This window comes from Urocampus carinirostris, chromosome 8, assembly GCF_059441175.1.
Source record: "Urocampus carinirostris isolate Australia breed hairy pipefish chromosome 8, RoL_Ucar_1.0, whole genome shotgun sequence".
Classification (NCBI taxonomy): domain Eukaryota; kingdom Metazoa; phylum Chordata; class Actinopteri; order Syngnathiformes; family Syngnathidae; genus Urocampus; species Urocampus carinirostris.
Window position 1 is genome coordinate 18998564 of NC_142356.1, and position 19454 is coordinate 19018017.

The window sequence follows — 19454 nt, forward strand, 5'->3', positions numbered from 1 at the left end:
TGATATTATTTCCTTTGATCGTTTTGTTTGAAGCCTGCTTGGATTATTTTATTTTTCGTACCTTTGCGTTATCATGATGACTCAAACAAATCTCAAAGTGTATTAATATTATGCAGTTTTTGTTGTTTTTCTTCCTTTATTATAATGTTTTATTTAGTTTGCCTTATATCAACCATCATTGCATTCCGTCTTAATAGGGGGGCGCTAACGCAGCAAGTGGAACGCAAACTGCCATGAAATAGACACCAACGAAGAATAACAAACGGATGTACGTCACATTTTTACCTGGCGACGTGGCCATTTTTATTCACCGGTTCCTGTTGCTTCTCAGTTTTTGGGTTGTCGACTGAGGTTTCCACCCGCGTCGTCGTAGTGATAGCGGGCACCGCTGCGTCGGGCACAAATTACGACCAAATCGTGGGATAAAGGCTCGTCGGCTTTTTAAAAGTGTTCAAAACGGTGCAATATCGTTAGGCACAACATGGAGACGTATGGGAACTTGCACAAGAAGCAGAAGCTGAGCAACGCGCCGCAGAACTGGGTTAGTTTGTTTGCAATGGTCAACCTTTTCAAATTCAACGAGAAATACCATTACTTTTCTTTTTAATTTAAGCATAAATGGAGTTCTGTTGTCGTTGTGAATGACACAATGAGCTTGTTTGTATGGCTTCTGTTAGCCTCTAATAGCTTGTAAAAGATCTTTATAAGTTGAATACAATTCGTTTATATACACTACCGTTTAAAATTCACCCAGTCTGTTTCGTGTTTTTCCTAAAAAGTCATACTTTTATTTATGAAATAAGTTGTCAAATCTCCATTTCATTTTGCCCATATTAATGTCTTCCGTTTGTTGGCCAGTCTCAGACATTGATTTACTCCGTTCTGCCTCGAAGTCCAGCATCTCTGAGTCGCCTCTTCACTGTAGATGTTGACACTGGTGTTTTGTGGGTACTATTTAATGAAACTGCTCGTTGAGGAACTGCATAGCATCTATTTTTCAATTGCTTGGTTGTCCTTCCCACTCCTCTTTCTCACCCGGTTTGAGCATTTTTGTGCTGTTACCTGAAAGGAGTAGTACATGCCGTTGTAGGAGATTTTCAGTTTCTTGGCGATTTCTGGCATGGAATATCCTTCATTTTGTTCTTCTCAAGGGTTATTCACACCCACAAATGTGATTCTCCAGAATCCAGATACTTAACAAGCTCATCGGAAGGTCCGTTTCATAGCTTCTCTTACCAGTTTAACTGTCTCCAGCTGTGTGAACATTGCACAAGCGTTTTCTAATTGCCTTCTAACGCAGTAAGCAAACACAGTGTACTCTTAGAACACTGGAGTGTTGCTTGATGGGAATGGGCCTCTAGATATTGAAATGAAAAAAAAAACTGAGTTTCAGCTAGGATAGTCATTTACCACGGTAACCATGTATCGGGGGTGTATTGTTCAGTCGTTTCATGCTGTCTTTATTGGAAAAAACTTTTTTTTCCCCTTCTAAAATAAGGACATTTTAAAGGGACCGACATATTTTGAACTGTAGTGTATGTTGATGTTTAATCCAAATTAAAAATTTCTTTCATTTCAGTCTTGTGGAAAAATAAGTCTATCTGATACATACAGCACAAAATCGCCTTATTCCCAATGGTGAAATAAATGACAAATTAATTTTTACCCTTGGATCAATACAGGGAGCGCAGCGTGCTACAAATGTCACCTACCAGGCGCACCATGTAAGCAGGAACAAGCGTGGGCAAGTGGTGGGCACAAGAGGTGGCTTTAGAGGATGCACTGTGTGGCTCACTGGTAAGTTTTGAAGCCAGGCAGTGTCTATAAACAGCATCAAGCTCGTTTCGTAAGATTTTTCACGATTGCTCCTTTTGTGGTTTAGGTCTTTCCGGTGCTGGGAAGACCACTGTGAGTATGGCCCTGGAGGAGTATCTTGTTTGCCACGGCATACCGTGCTACACTTTGGATGGGGACAACATCAGGCAAGGGCTAAACAAAAACCTGGGTTTCAGCCCCGAGGACCGCGAGGAAAACATCCGGCGCATTGCTGAGGTGGCACGGCTCTTTGCAGATGCTGGTCTGGTCTGCCTAGCCAGTTTTATTTCCCCTTACAGCAGAGTAAGTAATGCATGTATTTTAAAGTGCTTGCATGTCTATTTTGAGACATTTTATTGAGGTTTTCTGTCATCAATTATCTAAACCAGTTGCACACAACTTGAATTTTTCTAACGAACGAGTTGTCTGCAGGATCGTCTGAATGCCAGAAAGATCCATGAAGCAGCTGGTCTCCCGTTCTTTGAGGTGTTTGTGGACGCTCCACTGGATGTGTGTGAGCAGAGAGATGTGAAGGGCCTCTACAAGAGAGCCAGAGCTGGCGAAATAAGAGGTACAGTTTATTTTTGTTTTTTTAAATCTGTGAAGTGTAATCCATTGAACAGAGGAAGGATGATTAAATATCTTTCTGTGTTGGATTGCAATTATTATTCATGGAATAGGAGGTTTGCTTAGTTATGTCGAGGTATGTAGCTGGTACAAAATGCAGCGAGCAAACTATTATTACAGACTATTATGACACCATCCCCTCATCTAAAACCTACATGAGGGCAAATAATACACATATTATCAACATAAAATATAATTATCCATATGCTATAGAGTAGAAGTATGTTTTAAGCTTAGATTTATACATATTAGATTAAACATTAAACAAAACTATAGTTACTCATTTTCAGGGTCGGTGGCTTAAGCAGGAGAGACCAGCCTTTTTCAAGCCGAGAGCTTTTTTATGTTTAATTAGTGCAAAGCGCACCAAGTTTGATATGCATTTCTAATACCTGTTATCGGGTGAATTATTGGAAGTAAATTGTAAATGGTCTGCATTTATATAGCGCTTTAGGGAGTCAGTCATGCAAGGCGCCTACCTGCTTATTGGGGGCATTAGGGATTCATTGTCTTGCCCAAGGACACTTCGACCTCTTGATCCCAGGATGAGCTCTCTACCTCCTGAGCTAATGCCGCCCATGGTGTAAAATAAATACAAATTTCCCGACCTATGATGTTAATAAAGATTAACCTTGCTATGATAGTTCATGTATTTTTGCCAAGTATTGATATCAAGTTTTTTCTTTTAATGAATGAAAGCTTTTGTACCACCAGGAGGCACTAAATATTACACACTGTCCCTTCAAATTAAACTTGCCGTGATTGTAAAGGGGGTCTTCACACGGTGGCAATAATCTGAATGGTGACAGAATATCGCAAGTACGGTTAAATAGACTCAGTCAACCACTAAAAAATTATTTTACAAGAAATTCACAATGACCCAGCACATGTGAGCTATTTTCAGAACAGGTCAGCTGTCCTTGGGTGGCAGCACGTTGGAGACCCCTGGTCTAAGGAAACAGTTCATTCTTCATATGATTCTTAAACCCAAGTCATGAGATTGTACACTTTCATGCTGCTGTGCAGGTTTTACCGGAATCGATTCTGAATACGAGAAACCTGAGGCACCTGAACTGGTATTGAAAACTGACTCATGCAATGTGAATGAGTGCATCCAGCAACTGGTTGACCTGCTTCAGGAGAGGGTGAATACATGGCCAAAAATTCAATTACAGTGGGTTCATATTCTGACCAGTAACACTCTTTTGTCACCATCACAGGATATTGTACCCGTGGACGCCTCCAACGAGGTGAAAGAGTTGTACGTTCAAGAGAACAAACTGGACTTGGCCAAGGCTGATGCAAAGACCCTGCCTGCTCTTCAGATTGGAAAGGTTTCTTGATTTTGTCCTTTTTCCAGAAACACTGACACAGCCCTAAGGTAATTGTATTTATGCTGAGGAGAAACAATGCTATACCTCTTTACAAAAAAAAATGGAGTCATTGCATGAGCTGCACCAAATATTGTGCTCACACAAATATTCAAATCTTAATATTTAAAAATGTAGCAAAATCACATGAAATGTATTTTTGGTTCTTGGTAAACTACAAGCTTAACTGTGATACAGTCTTTACGTTATAAACAGGGAGTAGACATAGTTGTTTAGTTGTTGCTTTTGTGTGATTTTTCAGGTCGATATGCAGTGGGTACAGGTACTGGCTGAAGGGTGGGCCACACCACTTAACGGTTTCATGAGGGAACGAGAGTATCTTCAATGTCTCCACTTTGACTGCCTCCTGGATGGTAAACGCAATCTTATTGCTAGTACCGTACAAGCACGCAATTTGAGTGGAAAAAGTAGATGGCTGCAGTACACTTTAGGGGGCACTGGATGGCGTCCAGCGCTTATCTTTAAGATGACGCATTTACTCACCTTGAGACTGGTAAACGGTCTGACTAATACCACGGGAGAATTATTCTACGTGGTAATAGTACGAGATTTGTCCTAAATATTTTCATTTTTTCTTAAAGTAATCAGTTGTCAACGATTTCTTAAAAAAACATTTTCAGTACTTTGTGTTGGCAAAAGCCACTCTATTTTTGGAGTGGAATTACTGGAGTTCATTATTCATGAATGTTCTAAAACTCCCTGATGACGTTTTCACAATTCCTGGTTGTTCTGCCAAATGTTTTTCTTACGTGCACATACATAAAAAACTTATGAGGAGAATACATTTGCATTGGCTCCGTATCGTTTAAAAATTTTGGCTGGCGCTCAGAACAGCTGTCCAACCAATAATAAAAAAAATCATACAGATGATTACTCAAGTATGTAAATTAAGTGTCTACACCACACAGATTGACATGTAGTGGCGTGTGCCAGTAAAAATCTGCTGGAGCGCGATGAATTCCTCACTCAATGTCAATCAAAGCAGCAAACTGAACACTCTGTTAAGATAAACAAGACAAAGTCCTGTTTGCATCTGCTTTTCCTGGCTTATTTGAGTTTTAATGTGAAGCAGCTGCTCATCTGTGACTAGACGACAGCACACGGCCTCTCCTCCTGACGCCACGCCAACGGCATCCATCCTATCTTATGTGATGTGTTTACTTTTGAGAGTACTCAATTGTACTGATGCGCCTTAAAAAGGCCAATTTTATTTGTTTCCAGCAGCTAAAGTCATAACGGATGATGTTTCTGATATTTTTTTCAAATATATCTCAATATGTTTTAGGGGTCTTGAAATTCATTCTCGAAGCAAATACTTTTTTTCCATACCTGTGAACGACTATCGATTAAATCTTGATTTCGTGCTGCAGGTGGCGTGATCAACCTTTCTGTGCCGGTGGTATTGCCAGTGACTTCAGAGGATAAAGAGCGCCTAGATGGCGTGACAGCGATGGCTCTGGTTTATGAAGGCAGGCGAGTGGCTATCCTTCGCAACCCGGAGTTTTACGAGCACCGCAAGGAGGAGCGCTGCGCCCGGCAGTGGGGTACTACCTGCAAGAGCCACCCCTATATCAAGGTACTTTTAATAGGCCTTCATTGTTTTATTCAGTTGTGTTTAAGAAGAGATGAGACTTCTTGGCCGGGATACAAATAGTTTCAAAGCTTTAAATATGAAATGGAAAGTCTTTTTTGAAAAGATTTCTTTCCCCTAGCTAATTTACATATAAGTGTCTCCTCAGATTGCATGATCTCAGATATTTTGCCACTTGGAAGATACTACACTGTATTAAAAAACAGCAATAAATGGGGGGGTTGAGCTTGGTGTGCTCCACTCCCACTGTTGTAAAAGCCAAAGTAGGCACAGCTACAAAAAAGTTAGTTTCAGCTTTTAATAAGCAGAATTACAGTACACTAGATGTATTAGCTTCAAATCTGTGCAGGCTATTTTGGTTTTATTAATTAGCCACATAAACTCAAAAGTTCACGGATCCCTTAACCGCATGGGTTGTTGGGGCACCAATGAAGACGCAACATTGGACAGCCTTTTTACCTGTTGATGGTCCCTGGCCTGTTCTTGGGTCGAGGCAAAGTTCTCACCAGCCCATTCCTTAATGTTGTCGGTCTAGTTCTTTTGGTCTCCCTCTCCTTTTGCCCTCTTTGACTGTGCCTTGGAGAATTATCTTGGTAAGTCCAAATGATCTTGTGACGTGACCATTCCACTGAGGTTTCCATCTCCGCACGGTTGACAACAGTTCTTCGTTGGATCGAATGTGACCTCCGATGGTGTCGCGCACCATTCCTCAGGAGTTAGAGCGCTCGTCTTGGGATCAAGAGATCGCAGTTTTGAATCCCGGCTCCTCCGTGTTACATGTCGAAGTGTCCTTGGGTAAGACACTGAACCCCTAATGCCTGCAATACGCAGGTTGGCGCCTTGCATGGCTGCACAGCCGCTATTGGTGTGTGAGTGTGTGTGAATGGGTAAATGTGAAGCACATTGTAAAGCGCTTTGGGAATTCTTCATTGACTTGAAAAGCGCTATATAAATGCAGATCATTTCATATGGGTTAAGTAGCTGATGCCTAGAAGTTTCCTACTGCATCACATATCTATCGCCTGGATTTTCTTTTTAAGTTTTGCTGTGAGAGTCCGTGTCTCACAAGCGTAGAGGAAGATGGAAGTAATCAGCGCTTGCATGAGTCTGATCTTTGAATTCACTGCCATGTTCCTGTCCTTCCAGATGGGTTTAAGTCTGGCAAGTGCGGCTGTGGTTCGAGTTTTCCTGGCCATTATTTCTGGTTCTGACCCCTCTTCTGATATGACAGTTCCAAGATATTTAAATATGGTGACCGGTTCTAGCTCTCAGTGGTTGATACTGAGGTTTGTGGCGATACCTTGGCGATTGTTGGTCATTACTTTTGTTTTTTTCTGTGCTCCATACTGGGTTGATGCCTTGACGAGGGCACACAGAGATAGAAAACTCACTCGCTCATTCACACCTAGGGACAATTTGGACCGGCCAATTAACCTGACATGCATGTTTTTGGAATGCGGGAGGAGACCGGAGGAAACCCACTCAACCACGGGGAGCAACATGCAAACTCAGCAGGAAGGCCTGTAGCTGGATTCGAACCCATGATCTCAGAACTGTGCCGTCGACGTGCTAACTACTTAGCTGCCGTGCCGCCTGCCATATTCCTCATAAAACCTGTTTGTGACAAGATGCCATTGTTCAGCCTCTGGTAGCACAATAACTTTAAATATGCTTGATACGCTTCGCCATTAGGACCCATGCATACTTCCTTAAACACTGACCGCATTGTGTTTGAAGTCGCGCGTACCCTTCTGCGCATTTGTGCCGTTCCCCTGGGATTAAGCAGCATTTAGTTGGAAATGTGAACAATCTCACAAAAACATCAGATTTCACCCCCAAAAAATCAGAGTTTAGCATTAAGCTATGCATTGTGAACCTATCCTTAGAGTACACTACAGTGACATTAGTATCATTACATCTTTGTTGTAGAAAATGTGCATTACTCAAAGTAATGCTGTTCCTCTATTTTTGATGTAGTATACCGGTACTTTCTTTTGACTGTGACCAGATATTTCCAAAAACGCACTTTCCTGCCCTTCAACACTCATTTTGCGTGTGGGCAAAAAGGCCCAGAGCTCATTAAAAGAACACAAGTTTCCTTAAGGGAGGAAGAATGAGCAATGTGTATGTGTGGATTTAGCCTTAGCAACACAGGTGGTTTAGCTCACTTTCTGACAAACGCAACAGGGTAGGTTAAGTTTGGAAGTAGTTTAAAATGTCAGAACCTGCTCCATTAAATAACAAATGCTGATTTAAAGACAAAACACTTGATAGTTGGGGTCAGGCGCTCTTTCCACATTGCCCGCACGGCCAACCCAATTACTTGAACGGCTCCTCTATGGGCAGTGCTTTTGCAGGTTTTATTTCGGGATGCTGACTCACTTCTGCTGCATTGTCTGTTTAGTGTTCAGATGTGGTGTTTCCTGGATCAGGTGGACATAATAATGGATATTTTCTTTTTTCTTTTTTTGCACCATATAGTAGAAATTGCTGTATAGTGGAGGATCGAAACCTATGGAATTGTGTAGCTGAAGCCTCCCGAATCCCTGGCACCTCAGATAAAAGCATTAGATAACAAACTAGTATGTAGTAAGTACTACCTACGAGTAATGATAACAATATAAATTATAAATGAATATACATGTAAATTAAAAACTTTTTTTTTTACCTTTAGTGTGACTTGAGTAGCGGATGGATGCAGTGGGGAGGAGACGTCGATAGAATAGAATAAAAATGAAGCTGATTACAAAACTTACTCTTGCGATGATTGTCATGCCTTTAGGAGTCTTAATGGTTTCATTGCCTCCTTATCCATAATAATTAATGTTTGGTCTTGGCCATGGAACTTAGTAAGGGTAGTTATTTGTGCGACTACTGCTTATATCTTGATGATCACACGCTTTCTTTCCATGATTACCATGTTTTTGCTTCCCCTTTACAATCACTGCAAGCCTTGGGACAGCTAGCAAATAAATAATAAAGAAAGAAAGAACATTATATGAATGATTTGCAAAGTCTTTAAGTAGTACACAATATTCTGAATTTGAGGAGAGTCATTATTGAAAGTGGTTTGGCCAATGGCAATCATGCATTTGCATGATGCTGTGATTGCAGACCAGCATTTTTTATGAGGTTGACCATAGCAGATGGCCATCTTAGAGCCGTAACTCATCATATCAACAACACCGTATCCCAGGGGTTTACTGTAGCAGGTAGCGATAGGATGCATTCAGGTTGTAGTTTTAAAAATAGGTACTCATCGTGATTAACGTGTTTATTTTGTTGTTCTGAGGGGGGTCAGTTATTTATTTGCCAAAGCCTTTTTGCACGCCTATTCCGATCTTCCACTCCCCATCATAGAGTTCTTGGCTGATGCAGCCAATCAAGTTCGTCAAAGGTTTGGGATTCATTAACGTGCTGGTAACAGAGCTTGAATTAATCTAGTCCTATATCACTAGAGCAAACGACAAATGGTGACGTTTTTAACTTTAGGAATAGCTCGACCCAAATTCTTCCACATTTAGAGTTTAAAATAAAAACATAGTACAGGTTTTATGGCTGTAGGAGTTGATGACACATACAGAAATCACATGTGTAGTATAACAATGTCCTCTGACTAACATGACAGCTGTTGTCTCACTTCTATTTCCATCTTGTGAGCAGAAAATCTGATTGTTGATAGTTACATGGAACAGAAGAGCATAACCTTGGGCAATCAGCCACATGCTGCGTCACCAAGTCATTTATCAAAGCTTGTCTGCTGCAGCGGATTCTCTGCATCAATTTTGTTAACGTCCCAGCAGATTTTGTCCTATTAAGTCTAAGCTTTATGAGGCCACGGCATTGTACCTCAGCGCTTTAGTTTTTTTTCTTTTTTTTACGGCCCTCGATTTTCTCGTGTCTGAGCTATGTTTGTGTTGAGCGCTGATCGCCCCCGGGTCTTCCGTTTCAGATGGTGATGGGGAGCGGTGACTGGCTCGTCGGCGGAGATCTGCAGGTCCTGGACAAAATTTACTGGAACGACGGACTTGACCAGTACCGACTGACGCCCACCGAGCTCAAACAGAAGTTTAAAGAAATGAATGCAGGTATTTGTGGATGTTTGAGTTCCACTTTCTCAACAAGAAACTTCATCCTTGTACCTAATATGATCCCTTGCAGAAGATCGGTATGTAAACACCTAATCATTGTCAAATTTTCCGCCCTCCACAGATGCTGTATTCGCCTTCCAACTGCGGAACCCGGTTCACAACGGGCACGCCCTCCTGATGCAGGACACCCACAAGCGCCTGACCGAGCGGGGCTACCGCCGGCCCGTGCTCCTGCTGCACCCACTGGGGGGCTGGACCAAGGACGACGATGTGCCTCTGCCCTGGCGAATGAAGCAACACGCCGCTGTGCTGGAGGAGGGCGTCTTGAACCCCGACTCCACCATTGTGGCCATCTTCCCCTCACCCATGATGTATGCCGGGCCAACAGAGGTGAATGTTTTTTTTTTTTTCCTTTGTTGGCATCACCACTTAGTGGATTTTGTCTTGCAGGTTTGATTTGATCTTAATGTTTTATTTGGTTGTTGGCACAACATAATTCTCAAAATTTAGGTCAATTGCAGCGGGGGTTTTGCAACTACAACTAGCCATATATATATTTTCTGTAAAAAAAAAAGTGAGCATGGCCTACCTTAATCTACTATCAAATATCAAGAAGTATTTGGTTGATCTTCACAGAAAAAGTTTTGCTGGAAAGAAATTTGAAACAATATTCCAAATGAGTGCATATTCGTTTAAATTGAACCGTTAAATTATGATTTCACCATGTAATGGTGACGTGACCCAAATCATAACTGTGTAATGTTTGACCAATAGATGTCACTGTATTGAGTAGTGCAGGGGTGTGAAACTCATTTAGCTTGGAGGGGGGCACATGGTAGGAAAACATTCTAATGGGGGCCAGACTAGTAAATTAATGGCATAAGAAGCGTGCCTTAGCTGGAGGCTCACAATTAAATTATGATTCAGGGATGAAGGATCTAATTATAAAACAGTTATGGGTATTTTTACTCCATTTTATTCCTTTTTTCACTTACATTTAATCTGTGTTTATCATCCGGGCATTTGTAAAATGGATATGAAATCTAACAAATTTCATATCTATTTTAAGAGGAAGTTCAAGCTTCTTTAAACTTCTGACACCCAGGTGCTAATTTTTTAATTTTGTATTTTTGGTATTAAAGAGTGCATCCGTTACATATTTTAAGGAAAATGGCATTGGGATGGATTTCCTCAATGTTCTCTAGTTGATTATTGATAGTCATCACTTACACCTTTGGGAGTGGCGCTTAGCTTAGGTGACGTCTATTAGACATATTTAAAACTGCAAGTCATTCTTTGACATTCATTTTTCTCTTGCTTCTCTCAGCATTGTATCGCGGGCCACATCAAATGATGTGGCGGGTCATTAGATTCACACATGTGGTGTAGTGCAACCAAAAACGATTGCTAGAAAACACAAGAAAAAATACAAACTACCGAGTGACCAAACCGCACCATTATTTTCACACGTTTTTTTTGTTTTTTGGAGTAACCCATAGAAGCCTATCATGTCAGCTCCCTCATGTTACGTAAAACAAATACAAAATTCTTGACCTACAAGCATTTAAAAAAATCTTGTTTCTAGGATAGTTCTTTTTTTCCATTCTTTTCACTTATTATTCAAATCAATATTATTTTTCTTTTTATTAAGAATATACTAGGTCCCATTAATTATTGGATAATTTGAGAAATTAACTTTGATTGAAAACAACCTTGATATTTTCTATTTAAATATGAAAATTTACCCCTTCTATTATTTTTTTTCTCGTTTTTTTATCAAAGATTGAAATTGATACCTGTTTATAAAAGGGTTTTTGTTGCAATTGGGATTCATATTCATACCCTAGGAAAATTCAATTATAGATTGAGCTATCCTCAAGGTCAATTTCAATGTCTAGTAAAATAATGAATTACTCACATCAACTAATAAAGGCGATTTTGTATCCAGATTTCCCAACCTCCTGCTTCAATTAAGCCCTATTTGGAGAATTGGTGTATAACTATCAAATAGTAAATTAAATTTTCTCTGAATCAAAATCTGCCTGGTCTAGCCCCCATTGGGTTATTATTAAAAATTACGACTACAAGGTTTAGTTGACGCTGTTCTCAAAAATTGATAATGGGGATAGTTCAACATTCATTTCATTGTCAACGGGGATAGTTCAACAATCATTTCATTGTTGACAAATGTAGCCAGACAGGTTTTTCCGACAGAGTGAGGCATCTCACATGATTAGAATCTCTGCTGAGAGATGCTCATGCGAAATGGCGTCTCTTGTCTCGAGCGGGTACATACATAAACAGCGGCGTCAACATCAAATACCAAAACTTCTGATGTTTGGGGGCATTTAAGCCTGAAAATGTCAAATAGAAAATGTACCTACACAGACTTTATCATGGCAGTACCTCTGTGATGCACAAACATTAAAAGGGGAACACGTCGGACAGTTGAATGAAACTGTCGCCTTGGTTAGACTGAAGTAACATTCAAGCAAATACAGTTTTAATGACATGTATTTTACATGGTAACACGCATATCTCGCTATAAAAGAGGGCTTGAGTGTTATGCCACACTGCCTGACAAACATTTGAAATGAAGTTCATCCAATCCGAAGAACAAACATCCGTTGTTGAACCGTAAAATAAAAAAAGAACCACAAATCATTTATCCTTGGAGAATGTTACGTACTTTTGTTACAGATAATGCACAACATATTTTTTCTATATTTTGCCTGCTGCTAATAATCCTGTTCTTGGTTTACAGGGATAAAAAATGTTTACTTGATTTTAGTTTATTATTTATATTCCCGTCCCTGAAAATGGACGGATGTTTATTAATGGACTTATGTCTCTCCTGATTGACGACTCTGAATGGGCTTTTTTTTTTCTTTTTCTTTTTTCCCCACAATTCCACAGTTGTTTGGTTTGATGGATCCCTTAACCACTAGAATCGTAGGGGCACCATTTCTATGGTGTGTCTTGGGCAAGTACAGCCTGGTGGCGACCATCCCTATTCAGGCCAACATATGTTTCCACCCGGGGACCTTTTGCGTGTTAGGCGATTGTGCTCACCACTGCACTACATAAATCGCTGTATGTTAAAATAAAAGATGTATTTTTTTTAATTGTACCCGCTTTACTTGTTTATTGTCATGTATCATGTAAATAAATCCACTTCATGCTAGATTTAAGAAAAAAATGATTATATGAATATGAACTCATCATTTCAATAGTCTTTGACATGTCTACTGTTAAAACTGTGCTTAATTGCAGACATATTAAAAATCCCTGCACGTTTCTTCTCCCCTTGACAGGTGCAATGGCACTGCCGAGCCCGAATGGTGGCCGGCGCCAACTTCTACATCGTGGGCCGCGACCCTGCCGGCATGCCCCATCCCGACACAGGGAAGGACCTGTACGAGCCTACCCACGGAGCTAAAGTGCTTACCATGGCCCCGGGCCTCATCACCTTGGAAATCGTCCCCTTCAAGGTCGCCGCTTACAACAAAGTGAAAAAAGCCATGGACTTCTATGAGCCCAAAAAGTAAATACCTCAATTTTCAATCTATATCCATTCCTTGATTTTGTTATTTACTTCCTCGCTGCCAGGAGCAAAACGGAAAAGGAAGAACAATAAGAAATTTGATAAGGACCGTGACTTATTTTTATTCGTCAGCGGTGCGCAACGTATGACGCCGTCGACTTTATCAGGAACATCCAGTCCTAGCCCAGGACTTCAAAGGTCCGAGCAGCTCGATCTGTTCAGTCAACTCTTGTGACTTCTCAACAGTTTGGCCAACATGTCGTGGTTCAGCTTACAGCAAAGCTGTTTCTCATTAAATTTTGAATTAAGTGTACACAAAAGAAATAGTGCTTGGGCATGGTTCAAGTCAGCGCATTCATGCTTCTCTTTTTTAGAGGGGACGGTAACGTAATACTTCTAAGGGAAAACAATAGACGGGGAAAAATCATACGGTCCAAACTTCAGCACCAATCCTTCTAAGTTATTTACATGGCCTGAAATAACTTGTGAAAAATAATCAAGTGCATCATATAATGCCATAATGTCATTGTTATATTCCTACTTAAAGACTCCTTGCCAAAACCTCAACTTCTGTATGTTCTGAATCACGAGCCGGGAAACTTTTACTCCAAAGAGCCGTGAAATGAAATATTTCTAATTAAGACAAATTCCTCAAAGCCATGTTGCATGTAAACAATGCCCAACTGTTTTCTAAGAGCCCTTATGGTTTATTTTCGGAGGAATGAAGGCGGAGGGTGTTGTGGAGTGATGTTATGCTAATGGTATTTTCTTTTTATTTTAGTGTTGCGTGAAAATGGTGAAAGTAAGAAAAGGCCAAACCGAACCCCAAGAAAGATGAAACAGTTTATTCAAGCGCATCTAAGAAATGAACGTGCATCATAAATGAACTGATTGGCTGCAATAATGACAAAAGCCAAGGTGAAGGCAGCGTGTCAAAAAGATCAAAATTCCTTAATGCCTTAAGATTGTTGAGGTTCATTTTGATCATTGTCATTTTTGTCTTAAATAATGTTTTCAAAACATGGTGCGAGCAGAGTTCTTTGTCTTCAACTCCGTTCTATAGATGTGAGTCTTTGAAATCTAAAAACATTTTTCTGAAAAGCCCTTATTTCATAAAAAGCATTCTCATTAAATGCGTAAACATATATATATATATATATATACACTCATACACACGCTTGAAAAAAATTACAAGAAATTGTAGAAGGTAATGTCATACTGACATGTCTATCCTGATGTATCTCATTGGCTAAGAAACGTGGAAAAAAATACTAAATACATTTCTTCCCACCAGTAAAGGAAAAAAAACTACAGCGCTACTCCTGCTAGTGGTAGAAACATGGTATTTCTCTACCAGCCTAAATTAATAAAATTCACTATTTTAATTTCCTAGCTAGACATACTGTATTTTCTGGAATATAAGGTGTAGCTAAAAACTCCAAAATGTCCAGAAATTAGTTTGTGCGTTTTATTATCCGGTTCGCTTTATATGCTGGAAAATACTGGTAAATGAAATTGGGAATGCATAGAATTTTATTTGTGTGCGTTACTACTCGAGGTTTTACAGTATACTATTGCATTTATGCAGTGATTGGTTAAATCTGAAAAAAATCCTAGACAAATTGCAAAATATTGTGTGAAATGGGAAATTACAAAAAAAATAAAATAAAAAAAAAGTACAGTGAGAGACCAACAGTGATACACATGACAAGGGTCTTATCTCATTATCACTTACGGTAAAATAGACAAACGTTAGAGAATGAAATATCAAAACAGTCTGATTCATCATAGCATACACCAAAGAGTTGTTCCCCTCTGTTCTTTTTTTTATTTTATTTTATTTTTTTATTTTTTTTAAATGGAAGACTTTGTTTTTTTCTGTTCTCCAACAATTGTCTCTGGCACCGTAAAAAAGTGTGATCACTTGTAGTCTAGTTCTGGTTTTGGTGCTTTTACCGCCACAACCCAGGTTCAATTCTCGTTGCATACAATCATTGTGATTTTGCCCAGCTACAATTTTCTATTGTCAATCATTGCACTCATACCGAAAGTTTATAAATTGCATGAATAGGGTAGGGTAGCCTTTACTGTAGTTTTGATTCCATGTGCTTTATAATCCGATGTGCTTTAGAGAGCGGAATATAAGGTATTAATGAACCACATCTGACTTGTGAGCTATACGTTCCCAACCCCTGTCCTGAATGCGTAGAGGCAAACACAAAGTCAATATTTTCATATTCTCCCTACAGCCATCAAGACTACGAGTTCATCTCTGGCACCCGCATGCGCAGGATGGCCCGCGAAGGAGACAATCCTCCAGACGGTTTCATGGCACCCAAGGCTTGGGCTGTGCTCAAAGAATACTACAAGTCCCTGGAAAAGGTTTAGGCTAGACGACAGCTGGGAAAACTGGGAACATTGGTTTCTTTTCATTGCCATTCATACGGGTCTGTGTTGGGACCATTCAGTCGTTACTCTTCACGGCGTGGTGCTTAGTATTTTAACACTTCTTTTAGTTTCAAATATAGTTAACACTCATGTAACTGTAGGAGGACGGTGACTGTTGCGATATATTTGGGCACAAGCGGATGAAATGAGATTACGAATTTCCTTCACTATCATGTTTAATCCATTGGATGTATATTTGTTGAGTTCAGGCCTGCTCTTATTTATACCAAATCTTTATATCATAGTTCAAATGATTTAAAAAAAAATCAATGTTATTGTCCTTAAGTGATTTGATCAACAAGATGTTTCGAGCATATATCTCTAAAAAACATTTGCATGTGTCTACTTTGCCGCTTTAACTCTCACTTTTCAGTGTCATTACTACCAATATTTCAGTGACGTGCTGTGAGGTTAGTGGCTATCAGATTTATAAATAAATGAAACTTACACTTGTTGGCCTGGAGAGGGATGGGCGCCACAAGGCTGTACTTCCCCAAGAAACACCACAGGAAATGGTGCCCCTACCACCCTAGTGGTTAAGTGCTTGACTTGCTGTTGGCTTGCTAATACTATCACTAATTCTAATGTTTGGAACTGCGGTGCATGCCAAATCAGAATTCTCGGTCTCACTATCGCCCTCTACTATGAGGCAAGAGAGTTGCGTGCCTCACTCTTATCTGCAGACGCTCGGCCCAATGATACATAATAATTGTATGAGTAATATTTATAATGCAAAGATTAGCAATTTTGAAAAAGAAAATCCTCAAATTGTAAGCGAGAAATTTAACACTGAATAAATATAAGCATTTAATACTGTATATTTTTTATTTTATATATCCAGGAGGCTGTGCCTCCCTTGACTGCACGTCACTACTGTATATTATTTCTTCATTGGTGATAAGAATGTTGAGTTAGTCATTCAGCATCAGACCGGTAAAAATTGGATGATCAACATTATATGCTGTTGGCGGCCATGAACGTGTTAACATCACCACTCTGTCATACTGAAATGAAGATTAATGTACAAACCTTTCAGGAAAATAGAAACTGAATAATACGGTTGGCTTACTAAGAAAACCGCACAAAAAATGTCCACCCTGTCAGCAAGTTTACATATTTTGCTGTTAACATTTACATTGTATTATTTTCAAAACTTGAATATCTTAATGGGTGAAAAACTATGTCAACGGTGGGAAAGAAAACACAACGGTTGTGTTACATTACTTCCTGGACTTTGGTCATGTGGCAATCCATGGCGCGCAACATAGGGACCATACATGAGCCCATACAAGATAAAGCAACCTGGAAGGTGGATTTATTAATTGTTAGGTGGACCAGGGGTGGGCAATCTGCAGTCCGTGGGCAACAAACGGCCGTCAGGCTGTTTAATCAGGCCTGCCCAACGAAAATGTTTCATTGTAATATATATATATAAAAATGTTTGTGAAAAGCTAGCAAAAATTATTCTTGTTCCCTGTGTCCATTTTTGTGCAACCCAAATAAGAAATGGGGTTTTCATAAAAGTTTAATATTTGCTGCGCTTAAGATTCAAATAGCTATATTTTTCTGTACTTGCTATTGTTTTTCATCAGTCCTGTTGCATTTAGAGTTTTTCAATGCACAAAAGTAAATGTAGTGCTTTAAAAGAGGTTTTTGAGTTTTTCCCCTTGCACCCATGTAGGTTTTAGATCAGCGGATGGTGTAATAGTAGTCTGTGAAGCCCTTTGAAACTTTTTGTGATTTAGGGCTATACAAATAAGCATGACTTGACATAGACCAATTTATATGTCATAAACTGCTTCACTTGACGTAACCAACCCCACACCCAACCTTATTATAAATTTTCCTTTTTACTTTAGTCTGTTTTTATTATCGTTTTTATTGATATCATTGTTCTATACGCTGTACAGTGACTGGGTGTCTTGAAAGGCATTTCTAAATAAAAATGTATTAGTATTATTATTTCATAATATACTTTAATTTAGTTCCTCTTTTATTGCTGAGGTGTCTGATTTGAAACTTTCAGCAAACACAAGAACAAAAAAAAACAAAGTTTTTCCTCGTGACCTGACCCCAGGCCAAATTTTTGTACCCAATGCGACTTGTGACTAAAAGATTGCCCATCCCTGAGGTAGACACTTGAGTAGATTTAAGTTACGGTGTTCCGGGTAACAAAATTCAATGTCCAGCAGAGTGTCTTTCTACTGCAATTGTGTGTATTAATTGTAAATGTTGAGTGCCTTGGTTATAAGAAAACATAAGTGATGGAATCTGAATAGGTCCAGGAACATTCGTCAAAAGTATGTTGAATCCACTTATCGATGTATTAACCTTTTTTTTAATGTATTGTGTATTTATTCTCCTAACAAGGCAAAAGTGCATTATTGTGCTTCTCCTGTATATTGTTACATCCCATCTGTGGTTGCTAATCCTTTCCATGTGGTATTTCATCCCCGACACGTGTAATCAGCCGCTTCATCTTCACCAGCACGGGACAGATACCCTTTCTAAGCTTCCTTGTCCAATAAAGCGTTTTAAACCTAAACCAGGATGCTCGTTTGTTTCCTTGCGCCAAGAACATTCTGCTTAAGATAACTGACACTCGGGGTATGAAACTTGATGTCGGCGTTGACCTTGAGAAAGCGCACACGTCCGGCTGCACGGCTCCGAATCGAATTCTTTCCCCGCTGTCACTCAATCAGCTGTGTGTTAAATGAGCCCCACGCTTGACCTAGCCGCGGTGTCCTCCGCCCCCGGCACACTCGCTTTCTTTGAAGAGTGAACGCATCGAGCGGCTGGCAGCTGGTTCCCAGATGCAAACGGTGCCATGCATGGGGAACACGTGCGAGGTTGCACCTCCAGCACGCTCCTCCTATGCCTGTTCGACAAACTTCTCTATAACACAGGACTCGCGAGCCATAGATGGCTCATTTCATAAGTACATATGGCTCTGAGATAAAATTAGACTAGTGCAATCATTCTAATTACAGTGGAACTTCGGTTCTCCACCATAATCCGTTCCAGAACCCTGTTCGAAAAGTGATTTGTTCGAACCCAGAAATAATTTTTCCCATTACAAATTATGTAAATCGTTTTAATCCGTTCCAACATGCTGAATTTTTACCTTTAAGACGCAAATGACTTAAATGTAACCCAGGCTAATCGTACGTTTGCGTTAGCGTAATCTTCCGTACGAAAGATTACGCTAACATGAACGTGTAAAAATAAAAAAAAAAGGATAAAGAAAAGAATTATGAATAGGATTTTTACCTTCTTGGTGGTCAGCAGAAAGCGTGGATGGAGGAGGAAGGAAAATTATTGTTTCCATAAAAACTTCGAGCTCTTCTGTCTGAGGAGTGCTCACACGTTCAAATCTCTTTGCTACGGATGACTTGCTACAGGATGTTCTTTTCTCTTAAAATATCTATCCAATGACACTTGCTTCTGCCTTCTTTTTAGCACTTTTCGGAAGTGGTTCATGACAGTGTCATTAAAGTCATGATGACTGGTGGCTGCAGCTTCATCGGTGTGGTGAAATTCTGCAACTCGGCCCATTTTCTACACACTTGTTTAATCTCGGACGTCCCCTACTGTATTGGAGGTGCAATTGCACCTGAGAAAATTAAAACGAGTAAAAAAACGTGATGTGAAACATCCACCCCGGCGTTCGAACTCGGATTTTTCGACCGAACAGCGAAGCAAGAATTTTTCGAAATTTTTGGTCGGACTCCGATTTGTTCGAACTGAGAGGCGTTTGAAAACCGAGGTTCCACTGTATATTCATTTACTAAATGTACCACCGTTTTCCCATTTCAATTTTTTGTCAACAATCAACCCAAAGTGTGAAGTGGAAACTAATTTTTTGGATACATTATTTATACTTTTTTAACAAACAAAAACTGAGTTTGGGGCGTGCAATATAATTCACATCCTTGCATGAATACTTT

The 19454-nt window shown here is 39.8% G+C and overlaps 1 protein-coding gene across 1 annotated transcript; it reads left to right on the forward strand.

Annotated features, from left to right (window-relative positions):
* Positions 1–280: 280 nt before the first annotated feature.
* Positions 281–18052, forward strand: papss1 (3'-phosphoadenosine 5'-phosphosulfate synthase 1). The gene is made up of 12 exons (XM_088341865.1): positions 281–541; positions 1683–1797; positions 1883–2118; positions 2248–2386; positions 3469–3587; positions 3663–3776; positions 4075–4186; positions 5204–5409; positions 9377–9512; positions 9637–9905; positions 12830–13059; positions 15309–18052. Exons 1-12 carry the CDS (start codon positions 482–484, stop codon positions 15445–15447), a joined length of 1875 nt encoding a protein of 624 aa, XP_088197991.1. The 5' UTR covers positions 281–481; the 3' UTR covers positions 15448–18052.
* Positions 18053–19454: the final 1402 nt, after the last annotated feature.